Source organism: Ursus americanus, chromosome 17, assembly GCF_024610735.1.
Source record: "Ursus americanus isolate L20-20 chromosome 17, mUrsAme1.1.p, whole genome shotgun sequence".
Taxonomy (NCBI): Eukaryota; Metazoa; Chordata; class Mammalia; order Carnivora; family Ursidae; genus Ursus; species Ursus americanus.
The window spans coordinates 7,240,306-7,250,771 of NC_142143.1; the positions used below are offsets into that span (position 1 = coordinate 7,240,306).

A 10,466-nucleotide genomic window follows, 5' to 3' on the forward strand; every position below is an offset into this window, starting at 1 on the left:
CCCGCCCCGCCCCGCCCCGCCCCGCCCTGCTCCGCACTGCGGGGATTGAGGCTCCGCCCCCGCCCAGCCCCTTCTGGGCCAGATGCAATCAGAATCTTCCCGCGGAGGAGTAACTCTGGCCCCGCTCCTCTCTTCCGGGTTCTATCCCTTACTTCCCGCCGGGCCCAGGCACAGGCCCCGCCCCCGTCTGGTTGGAACAGTCCGACCAACCCACCGCGCCCTGCTCCGCCTATGCCACGCCCCCTCCCCTCCTAGTGCAATCAGAATCAGCCTTCCTGAGTCAGCTCAGGCCCCGCCCCTGCCCCGTCCGGGCAGTCCCTCTCCCGCCAAGATCACGCCCTGACCACGCCCCTTCTTGGTTTGGCACCCGCCGGCGGGCCGGCTGGCTCCGCCCCTCCCAGGCCCCGCCTAGTCTAGCCTCTTCCCGAAGCAGCTCTCCAGGCCGCATCCCTGGCCTCTGCCGCGCGCGGAGCTGCAGCCATGGCGGTCTCCGCTGAGGGCGCCCGCAGGAGGGAGCGCGTCCTCTGCCTGTTTGACGTGGACGGGACCCTCACGCCGGCTCGCCAGGTAAGGCCCCGACGTTCAGCAGCTCCCGTCGGGAGTGTCACGCGGACGCTCAGAGGCCGAAAGTGGTGACCGTGGACAGCCCAGGACCGAGTGTGGGATGCAGCGGTACCTGGCTCCTGACGCCGAGGGCCGTCCGCGGGGAGTGATGCCCCATGTCTCAGACCCCGAGCGTCTGCGCCCACCTTCTGCCCGGGAACGTCGGGGCGGGTGGGATTCTGGAGGGAGGAGGCTGCGAACGAGGACCTCGCTTCCCTACCACCGCTCAGGCTTCTTCTCTCCGAGGCCTGGTCCCCGGACGCCCCCGCCTCCCCAGCCCGGGCTCCCTCCCCTAGGACGCACCTGTAGCCCGAAGCTGGCATCTGAGCCCAGGGGTCTAGACAGGGCTCGGCGCGCGCCCTAGCATCAGAGTCGCCATCTAGTGAGAGAGTCCGGGAGTCTTGAAGTCATACCACCTGATCTTTACAGGCCTGGGCCTAGGTCTCATTTCAAAAGCTCCTCACCCACTTTACCTCCCACCCTCAGTTATGGAGGGAGGTAGGGCTTCCGTATCTTTTCGGATGAGTTTTGGACTCCGCCCACTTGGAGGTGAGAGTCCCCAGGCCTAGTCTGGTCACTGTGAAGGTATTGTGGCCCAGGGAGGGTGGGAGTACAACTCTTCTAAAGACTTGTCACCATGTTAATCCTCCATATTCTGCTCCACGCTCAGTTTTTCTCGCTTTGGATCTCACCCTAGATGAGCCCCTAGACCGATCCTCACCAGCTGGGTACATAAATAAGCAGGCCTCTTTCTTGCCAGCCCCGAGAGTATTCCACCCTCCAGTCCGGCCATAAGGAACTGGGATCCCCTAGAGCAGGGAGCCATAGAGCTGGGTTGCAGAGCAGCGGCTGATGGGAAGCCAGGTCTTAGCCTCCCCTCTTAGGTCCTGAATGCCCCTCCTTGCCTCCTGGAGGGCGTTGGATTAGGCTCTGGGAGCACAAGGAGAAATCAGGCTGCTCTGCCTCCAGTAGCTCCCAGGATCTTCAGGGGTGAGAGAAAGATGACAGTGGAGGGAGGGTGGCAAGGTCTAAGGCACAGCCCCAACCCCTCCCTCTGACCCTTTGCTCCACTGACCCAGCAGCCTGTACAAGTGTGTTATTGCTGTCCACCAGTTACGCCAAGCCCTATCCTTAGTGCTTTTAAAAGTTAATTTCGGGGGCGCCTGGGTGGCACAGTGGTTAAGCATCTGCCTTTGGCTCAGGGTGTGATCCCAGCGTTATGGGATCGAGCCCCACATCAGGCTCCTCTGCTATGAGCCTGCTTCTTCCTCTCCCACTTCCCCTGCTTGTGTTCCCTCTCTCGCTGGCTGTCTCTATCTCTGTCAAATAAATAAATAAAAAATCTTAAAAAAAAAAAAGTTAATTTTGGGGGCCCCTGGGTGACTCAGTCGGAAGAGCATGGACTTGATCCTTCCTAAGTTCTAGCCCCACGTGGTATAGAGATTACTAAAATAAATAAAAGTTAATTTTTAATTGTATGCATATTCATGAACATTCTCTTGTGAAGAATGAAAACATAACAGAGATGCTAAAGTCCCTTCTGACTATGTCAGGATCCCAAAGAAAGGTGGTTGCCTGTCATGTGATTTCCTTCCAGACCTCTGTCGAGATCTCTGTTTGCTCAGAACAAATATTAAGCAGTTTTTGTAAGGCTTTTATTTTTTTTAAGGTTTTATTTATTTATTTGAGAGAGAGAGCACAAGCAGGGGCAGAAGGAGAGAAAGAGGGAGAAGCAGGCTCCCTGCTGAGCAGGGAGCCTGATGAAAGACTGGATCCCAGGACCCAGAGATCATGACCTGAGCCGAAGGCAGACGCTTTAACCGACTGAGCCACCCAGGTGCCCCCCCCCTTTTTTTTAATGAGTAGTATACTGTGTGTGCCTTCCTGCAACTTGCTTTTTTTTTTTTTTTAAGATTTATTTATTTGGGGGGTGGAGGAGCAGAGAGAGGGAGAGAGAGTGTCAAGCAGACTCTGTGCTGAGCAACTTGCTTTTGCCAGTTAACAGCGTGTTAGGGGCTCTCCCCTGTTGGAAGCACAGGCCTGCCTCACTCTGTGTAACCACAGCGTAGTATCTCAGAGCAGGTATTTACCATTCTCCAGCTGACAAGCCTAGGAGCTGTTTCCAGGTGTTCTCTATGATCAACTATACCTCAGTGAACTTCCATATACACCCAGGCAAGAGAAGTGGAAATTCTGGGTGACGGGGTGCATGCATTTTAAGGTTTCTTGCCAAATTACCCTACAAAGTGGCTGCACCAATATACACTCTCACTGGCAGAATTTGACATGGTCATTCCCTATAGGTATTGTTGGCTTTAAATAGCCGAAAGTCCAAAAACATGGAGTATAACTCATTAGTTTTCACTTCCTTGGGGAGTCTTCATGTGATTAGTCACCAGTTGCTTGCTTGTTCATTTCCAAGCACTCTGGAGGCACTATCTCATTTAATCTTAGCACTGACCACCTCCAGCTGGTTGCTACCACGATCCCCAGTTTACAGATGGGACAGTCACTAAGGCCACTTGCCCAAGATCAGCCTGCAATTGAGGAACTCGAGCCAGAGTCTGAATCCATTACATCTCATTTTGAGGTCTGGGTTCTAAACCTTGAACTACCTCAGATTCAGATGGAACATGGGCTCCCTGGATTCTGAACACTGAGTGCGGGTTGCGTGAGGTTCCAGATGCGCTGACAGCCAGAAATCTTGTGCTTTCCCCACCCCCAACCCACTGCAGAAAATTGACCCCGAGGTGGCTGCCTTCCTGCAGAAGCTGCGAAGTAGGGTGCAGATCGGTGTGGTGGGCGGCTCCGACTACTCCAAGATTGCTGAGCAGCTGGGAGAGGGGGATGAAGGTAGGAGGGGCACCCAGAGCCAGTTCCACAGTCTTGATGGGGGTGGGGGGAATTCTGGGGGTCCCTGGACCCACCCGTGTGCCTTCAAAGACCCAGCCCCGCTTCTGTGGGGCAGAGGAAGTAGAGGGAACAGCTGGATACCTCCCTCGCTGATTGGCAGTGAGCACAGGCCGTGTGCCAGGCACTGTGTCAGGCTTTGGAGAGAGGGCAGGGGGCAAAGCAGGCAGAATCTTGCCCTGGAGTAGTTGACATTCTCAGCTTTCTCTGCTGAGTCTCAGGTTTCCTCTTTAAAATGCGCCTAGTCAATAATGGCTACCGCTATTGAAAATGAGCATATGTTGACTTCTTTTCATTGCATCCTCACAACCACACTTTAGGGTGGGCACAGCTATCCATGGAACAGAGAAGGATTCTGAAGTCATCCGGGAAGTTGTTTGGACCCAAAGCATCTGCTCTCAGCTGAGTTCCCGGCTCAGCACAGTTGAGGCAGATCCCACCAGTTCGAAAGCCAGAAACTTGACCTGACTTTTCCCTTTTCCACACCCCCTTGTGCATTCCATCAGCAAGTCTAGAAATATCTCCCTGTGTGTCCACGTCTGCCTCTCTGCTGCCCCTCCATTGTCCAGGCTCCCTCCTGGCTGGACTCCCTGAGCCTCCTGTTCCTGCCCCCTCTGGCCACTTACTGTGGTAGCCAGAGCTGAAAACTCCCCCATGCAACCAGCCTTGGAGAACAGTGATGGAAGCTATGAAACAAAGCGGAAGCCCCTGGACCATGGGGCTGTGGAGCACCGCAGAAATGGCGCCCCCTGCTGGGGAGTCTTGGGAGGCTTCCAGAGGAGGGAGCTGAATTTTGGAGGGGGAGAAGTGATGGGAGGGCGGTCCAGGCAGAAGGACCTGTGTGAGCAAAGGCCTAGAGGTGTGACTGGCTTGTTGGCTTGTTTGGAAAAAAAGCTGAAGGTGAAGAGCCTAGAAAAGCAGGTTTGGGATGGAACAAATGGGCTTTGAATGCCAAATCAAGGAGTGTGGGCTTTATCCCTCTACTTGGCTCTGGGTGCTTGGTCTCACACTCCTTCTTTCTTCCCGGCTTCTATGCACCCCTGAAGTCATCGAGAAGTTTGATTATGTGTTTGCTGAGAATGGGACCGTGCAGTATAAGCATGGACGACTGCTCTCCAAGCAGGTCAGTGCCCCCCAGGGCCTCAGCCTGCAACACTTTTCCATAGTGGCACAGCCTGTGTGGTGCCTCTGTCCGGGCCGGGGGAGGGCACTGTGCCCGCTGCCCTCAGAGCCCTGTGTTCCTTGCCCAGACCATCCAGAACCACCTGGGGGAGGAGCTGCTGCAGGACTTGATCAACTTCTGCCTCCGCTACATGGCCCTGCTCAGACTGCCCAAGAAACGGTGAGACCCCTCCCAGCTTGCATCCAGCCTCCCCACCCCACCATCCCAGGCCGGAGGGAGGACGGGGCGGGTCTCTCGGATGTGACCTGCAACTACTGGGGCCCCAACTTATCAGTGTGTGGGTTCTTGTCCCGTGTGAAGTCCAAGGAGGCAGTGGTCCCAGATGGGGCTGGATTTGAATTCAGGGCCATTCTTTCTCTGACTCCCTGCCCTCCCTCCTACCCATGTTACCACCAGTGGAACCTTCATCGAGTTCCGGAATGGCATGCTGAACATCTCGCCCATCGGCCGGAGCTGTACCCTGGAGGAGCGAATCGAGTTCTCCGAACTGGACAAGGTGCTGCCAACTGTGCAACCTTAGGCTCTAGGACCTCGGTCACTCAGCCTCTCTGGGTCTTTGCTTTCTCATCAGTGAGATGGATCAGTTGGGGGGGAGGGTGGTTCTGATTCAGCCCATACCCTCTGGGACACCCACCATGTGCCATGGTCTAGGCACTCCCATATCTTTCCTACATGGCTGGTTTCCTTGCCTTGGTGACCAGCACCAGCAGCCACCACTTACCTAAGCCAAGGGCATCATTTCTACCTTCCCGCCCATGTGGGGTCCAGCAGTAGTTCCCCTTGATTCAGCCTCTGGAGTGGCCTCACATCTGTTCACCTGTATGTCTCACCCCCCAGGCCTCTCCGCCCGTAAACCCCTGCCAGTCTGTTCTCCAACGGTGCCACTGAGAACCTTTTAAAGCATGTCGGCCCCCTCCACTCCCTGCTTACAGTCGCTCCCCTTGCCAGCAGGGCAATGCCCCAGTCCCTCCCCTGGTGCCCTGAGCCCTGAGGGGTCTGCCCAACTCTGGCTCACCCATTCAGCCTTCTCTCTGTGCTTCTGTTCTTAGAGCATATGAGCATTTCTCTTGCCTTTGGGTATGCTGCCCCTGCCAAACCTCGACTTGCATTTTGTTGGTCATCCCCACCGCCCACCCCACCTTTTCAGGGGTAGAGTAAGTCCATCCGTTTAAGCCTCTTGCCACTGGCCCGTCTCTGGCCTTCTCTCCCCCTTGCTGTCTCTGTTCCAACCACGTCCTCCTTGCTGATTCTAGAGATAGCAGACGGAGATGGAGATAGCCACTTCAGGACTGTGCCTTCCACCCCGAACACGCTTCCCTCAGACTCTGCTCATCCTCTCCCCCTTCCCCTCCACCTCTGCTCAGGTGTCACTCTCTCATTCCATTTATCATGGCACCCCTGCCCTTCCTGCTCCTCTCTTGTCCTATTTCTCCCCAGGCAGCCATCACCACCCTCTAATATACTCTGTCACCTACTTTTCAAATCTTGGTTACTGTCTGTCTCCCCACTGAAGCTGTAAGCTCCTTAAGGCCCAGGATTTCTGTGGCTGTTCACTGCTGGATCCCCTGTGCCTGGCATGTGCCCAGCACATGGCAAGTGCTCGAGAAATACTTTCTGAATGAATGAAATAGGTGGTGTTGTCCCCATTTTATGAATGAGGAAACTGAGGCTCAGAGAGGGGAAATGACTTGCCACGGTCACAGAGGGAATTGGTGATGTTTCCCTGACGATGGGTGGGACTCTCGGGGATGCTCACCAACCCCCACCCCCATTCCCACTCCATGTCCCAAGGGTAAGGGTAGGCACTGCCCCCGGGCACAGAGACTGCCCCTGGGTAAAGACTGACCATTGGCAGAGAACCCCTCCCACACACATACTGAGAGTTTCCAATCCCAGCTCCACCTCCCGCTTGCCGAGCAGCCTGGAAAAGTGGCTTTACTACCGTGTGCCCCCGTTTGCACGACTGTAAAGTGGGGGTGAACATAGTTCCCATCTCGTGGGCTGTACTGACTTGGCGAGATGGAAGTCTGGCACATGCTGACCATTCCCGTGGCTTCCAGGGTCTTCTCTTGTCTTTCTGGCTCTTGTTCTCCCCCTTCCGATATGAGGGGAGGGCACAGACTTCCTGATATGTGTGACCTACACCAGCCAGGATCCCATATAAATGTTTTATTCTTCTTCAGTCCTTCAGATCCCACGGGCAGGTAGCCCCCTTCCTTAGATGAGGACACTGAGGCCAGAGGCTGAAGGTCACAGTGCTGGTCCTTGCTAAGGCTGAACTTGACACATGGGACTGTCCAGTGGTCAACCGGTTCTCCAGAGACAGGAAATACAGCTATCCTGAGCCATGTGGGAAGGGAACATTTATTCTGAGCCTGGGGCACCCTTCACTCTAACCTTGGGCCCACAGAGTGGCCTCTGGTGGGGACTCTGGCCTCCAGGGGGTCCACCTCCTGCTGGGAAGGCAAGGCCAAGGTGGGCAGGGGGCTCACATTCCACCTCTCTCCTTTTCTAGGAGAGGGAGGGAGGTGGGGTTCATTCATTACCTCTCCATGCTTTAGCCCAGGCTCAGAGAAGTCAGGCGACTTGCCCATGGTCACACAGCCAGGCCTGAAACCCAGGAGGCCTGCCTTTATCTCTCAGATTGGGTCAGATCTGGCCTCATAGCTCATGTCCTCTCTGGCCCACTTCATGCCCCAAACCATTGGCCACTGCCTGCCTTTCTCCGTTCCAGTCCTACCCAACGTGGACTGACTAAAATGCAGTCCTAGGCACTCTCCTCCCATGCTTCAAAAACCCTCAGTGGGACCAATCTTGGTCCCCCAGGATGTGTCCAAACTCCCTTCCAGGCCGTCTGTGAGCTGACTGTCCTGCCAGGCTCTCGCTGCTGCTTCGGCAAGGTGGGGACGGCCCGCCTCTGCGCCTCGGGCACAGCGAGCCTGCACTGCGCAAACCTTCCACCCTGTGGCACCGGCCCTCAGCACAGCAGCCAAGATTCTACATGGCTGTCCATCTGTGTCCCCAGCAGGGCCAGGCCGGGGGTCCTTGGCCTAACGAGTGAACATTTCCTTAGTCCGAGTCTAGATATGCTGCAGACTTGCAAGATCCTGCCCAAGGAGTGGGGTGCGGCAGGGGACTCCTGGGCACTGCTGAGGCCCCCAGCCCCCTGCGCTGGGAGGTGCCAGCCAGCGCACGTCGCCATGTGGTTGGTGCTATGGCTGTGCCTGGCATCCTGCTGGCCTCTCTCTGAGCACCCGCTGCCACGTAGTAATAGGGCTCCACGTGCCCTTGGCTCCTCATACTCATTTCTGGTGTCTGGTTTGCTTTGTTGAGCTGGGCAGAGCAGACAGGGCTGAGCCCTGCCCTGAGGTGGACCTTGGGACTTGGGACTTGAACTGCCCCATCCCCTCAAACTTCTCCTCATCCCTCCGCTCCAAGGCCTCCTTCAGATACCCCACCCACACCCACATTGGCAGGATCTGGCCCTGAGTTCAGTCATCGACCTTCTGGATTCAGGCCCTGGCTCTGCCACTGGGGCTGGATGACCTTGAACAGGGCACAGCTGTTCCCTGAGCCTCAGTTTCCTCATCTGTCAAGTGGAGGTCACAATATCCACGTGGAGGCTCTGAACTCCCTCCAGTTGTGTGCCCAGCACAGGGCCTGGCACACGGCAGCCCTCTGAGCCTCAGTCTGCTCCCTCCCCTCCTGCAGAAGGAGAAGATCCGGGAGAAGTTTGTGGAAGCCCTGAAAACAGAGTTTGCCGGCAAAGGGCTGAGGTTTTCTCGAGGTACGTGCGTCCATCCATCCCGTGGAGCATCTGAGAGCCTGGCCCAGAAGCCAGCCCTGGGCCTCCCCTGTTCCCCGGGGAACAGCAGGGGCAGGCTGACCCCAAACTGGCAGGGACTCCACCTGTTACCTGCCCCCAGTCCTCCCCATCCAAACCCAGTCCACGCCCTGCTACCCACCTAGTTGCTCAAGTCAAAAAAACCAAAGCATCTCCCTCAATGTTTTTCCCTCCCCCCCTTCCCAAGGGCAGTCTCCTAGCAAGTCCCAGGGCCCTGCGTCCAGAATGCTTCTGGAATCTGACCACGGCTCACACCTCTGCCACCAGCAGCCTCTTCTCGGGCTCTGGCTAACTCCAACGCAGCCATCCTCCCACTGCCTAGTGTCCAGAGGGATGCTCCTGGAAAAGCAGACCATGCTGGACCCCAAGGCCTGCATGGCCTCGCCCCTGCCCTGTGCCAGCCTTCTCTGGTGCTGGGACACTCCGTGCCCTTCTCCACCTTGGGGACTGTGCTTGCTTCCCTGCAGTTACCATTCTGGCTCAGGCCTTAGCTCAGTATCCCCTCCCAGAGAGGTCCCCCCGACGGTGCTGGCTGGGGGCGATTCCCTCCCTCCCTCCGCCCCACGGCTCTGAGGTGGCCTGGCCTGTTCACTGCCTGTTCTCCCCACTGGGATCACACCTCTCAGTGAGGAGCCTGAGGCTCCCATGCCCTGTGCCTGGGTCTGCACTGTTGACTGAAGGAATAAATGAAGGCTCTTGCCCAAGTTCACCCCATGGGCCACCCCTCTGTCAGCCTTGTCTGCCACCCCCCACAGGCGGCATGATCAGCTTTGACGTCTTCCCTGAGGGCTGGGACAAGCGCTACTGCCTGGACAGCCTGGACCAGGACAGCTTCGACACCATTCACTTCTTTGGGAACGAGACCAGCCCCGTGAGTGTGGCTCAGCCCCGGTGTTTTCCACCCCGAATCACCCCCAGGTCAAGGCCAGGACACAGGGTGACAGAACCATCCCCCGGGAGACTCCCAGAGAACAGCCGGTGTTCCTCAGCCCCATTACACAGATTGGAAGGCTGGGGCCTAGAGCTCTCTGCACACTTGTCCCATGTCACACAGCAAGTCAGGGCAGATCTGGTAAAGGCTGAGAAGGTGGAGTTCCGGGTGGTTCGGCGGGGGGCAGGAGGAGAGGCAGCTCTGCAGGGGCCAGCGTGGGGAGGGGACCCCGTGGCAGGGCGCGTGCTGGGCCTTAGGCCAGGAACCTCCTCCAGGCACACATATGTGTGCGTCTTCCTGCCCTTCCTTGTGTGCAGGGTGGGAATGACTTCGAGATCTACGCTGACCCCCGGACCGTCGGCCACAGTGTGGTCTCTCCGCAGGATACAGTACAGCGATGCCGTGAGATCTTTTTCCCAGAGACAGCCCATGAGGCGTGACCAGGGCCCAGCCTGCTCCTTGGGACTTCCAGAGAGTTCCACCCTGGCCTAAAGGAGCCCCTGGCCCTGGTGTTGGGTGGGGTACCAGGGCCCCTCCTCCTCCGGCTCAGGATGACTGCCTCCTATTACCTGCTGCAAGGCCCACCTTGATGGGGCCACGGTCCATGTGGACAGCCGTCCCCAGCCGGTCAGCTCCTAGGGGGACCAGCTCCGTCCTCCACCCCGACAGCCCGGGGTGCAGCTGCTGCTTGTACTTGTAGACGGAAGAGATTTCTGTCTACACCGGGAGTAGGCCTGCACTAGTGTTGGTACGAGATAGAGCTTGCCCTGCTTGCCTGTCCCAGGCAGGGCTAGAGCACCAAGGAAGGTGCGTATTTGCCAGAACTTTCTCTCACAAACATTAAAGTTCCTGGAACAAGGTATGGTGTCAGTTCTGTCTGAATGGATAATTGGCCCCAGTCACAGATGATGTTACAGCCACCACTTTGCAGATGAAGGAACCGAGGCAGAGCTGGCAGGGACTCCCCTCACCCCTGCCAGGTCACACAGGAAGTC

The 10,466-nt window shown here is 57.1% G+C and overlaps 1 protein-coding gene across 2 annotated transcripts; it reads left to right on the forward strand.

Moving 5' to 3' along the window:
* Positions 1-406: 406 nt before the first annotated feature.
* On the forward strand, positions 407-10,331 carry PMM1 (phosphomannomutase 1). Of its 2 annotated transcripts, XM_045779686.2 has the most exons (8): positions 409-567; positions 3,339-3,456; positions 4,560-4,636; positions 4,764-4,855; positions 5,093-5,192; positions 8,408-8,483; positions 9,296-9,411; positions 9,789-10,331. In XM_045779686.2, the coding sequence occupies exons 1-8, from the start codon at positions 481-483 to the stop codon at positions 9,909-9,911; spliced, it is 789 nt and encodes a 262-aa protein (XP_045635642.1). In that variant the 5' UTR covers positions 409-480; the 3' UTR covers positions 9,912-10,331. The 2 variants fall into 2 exon arrangements, with proteins under 2 accessions (XP_045635640.1, XP_045635642.1); XM_045779684.2 differs by lacking the exons at positions 9,296-9,411; positions 9,789-10,331 and adding an exon at positions 8,728-9,244 and having other exon boundaries at positions 407-567.
* Positions 10,332-10,466: the final 135 nt, after the last annotated feature.

Coding starts and splice junctions, on each gene's coding strand:
- PMM1 (XM_045779684.2), top strand. CDS start 481: ATGGCGGTCTCCGCTGAGGGCGCCCGCAGGAGGGAGCGCGTCCTCTGC. Junction 4,856..5,092: donor CTCAGACTGCCCAAGAAACG/GTGAGACCCCTC, acceptor TGTTACCACCAG/TGGAACCTTCATCGAGTTCC. Junction 8,484..8,727: donor AGGGCTGAGGTTTTCTCGAG/GTACGTGCGTCC, acceptor CCCCTTCCCAAG/GGCAGTCTCCTAGCAAGTCC.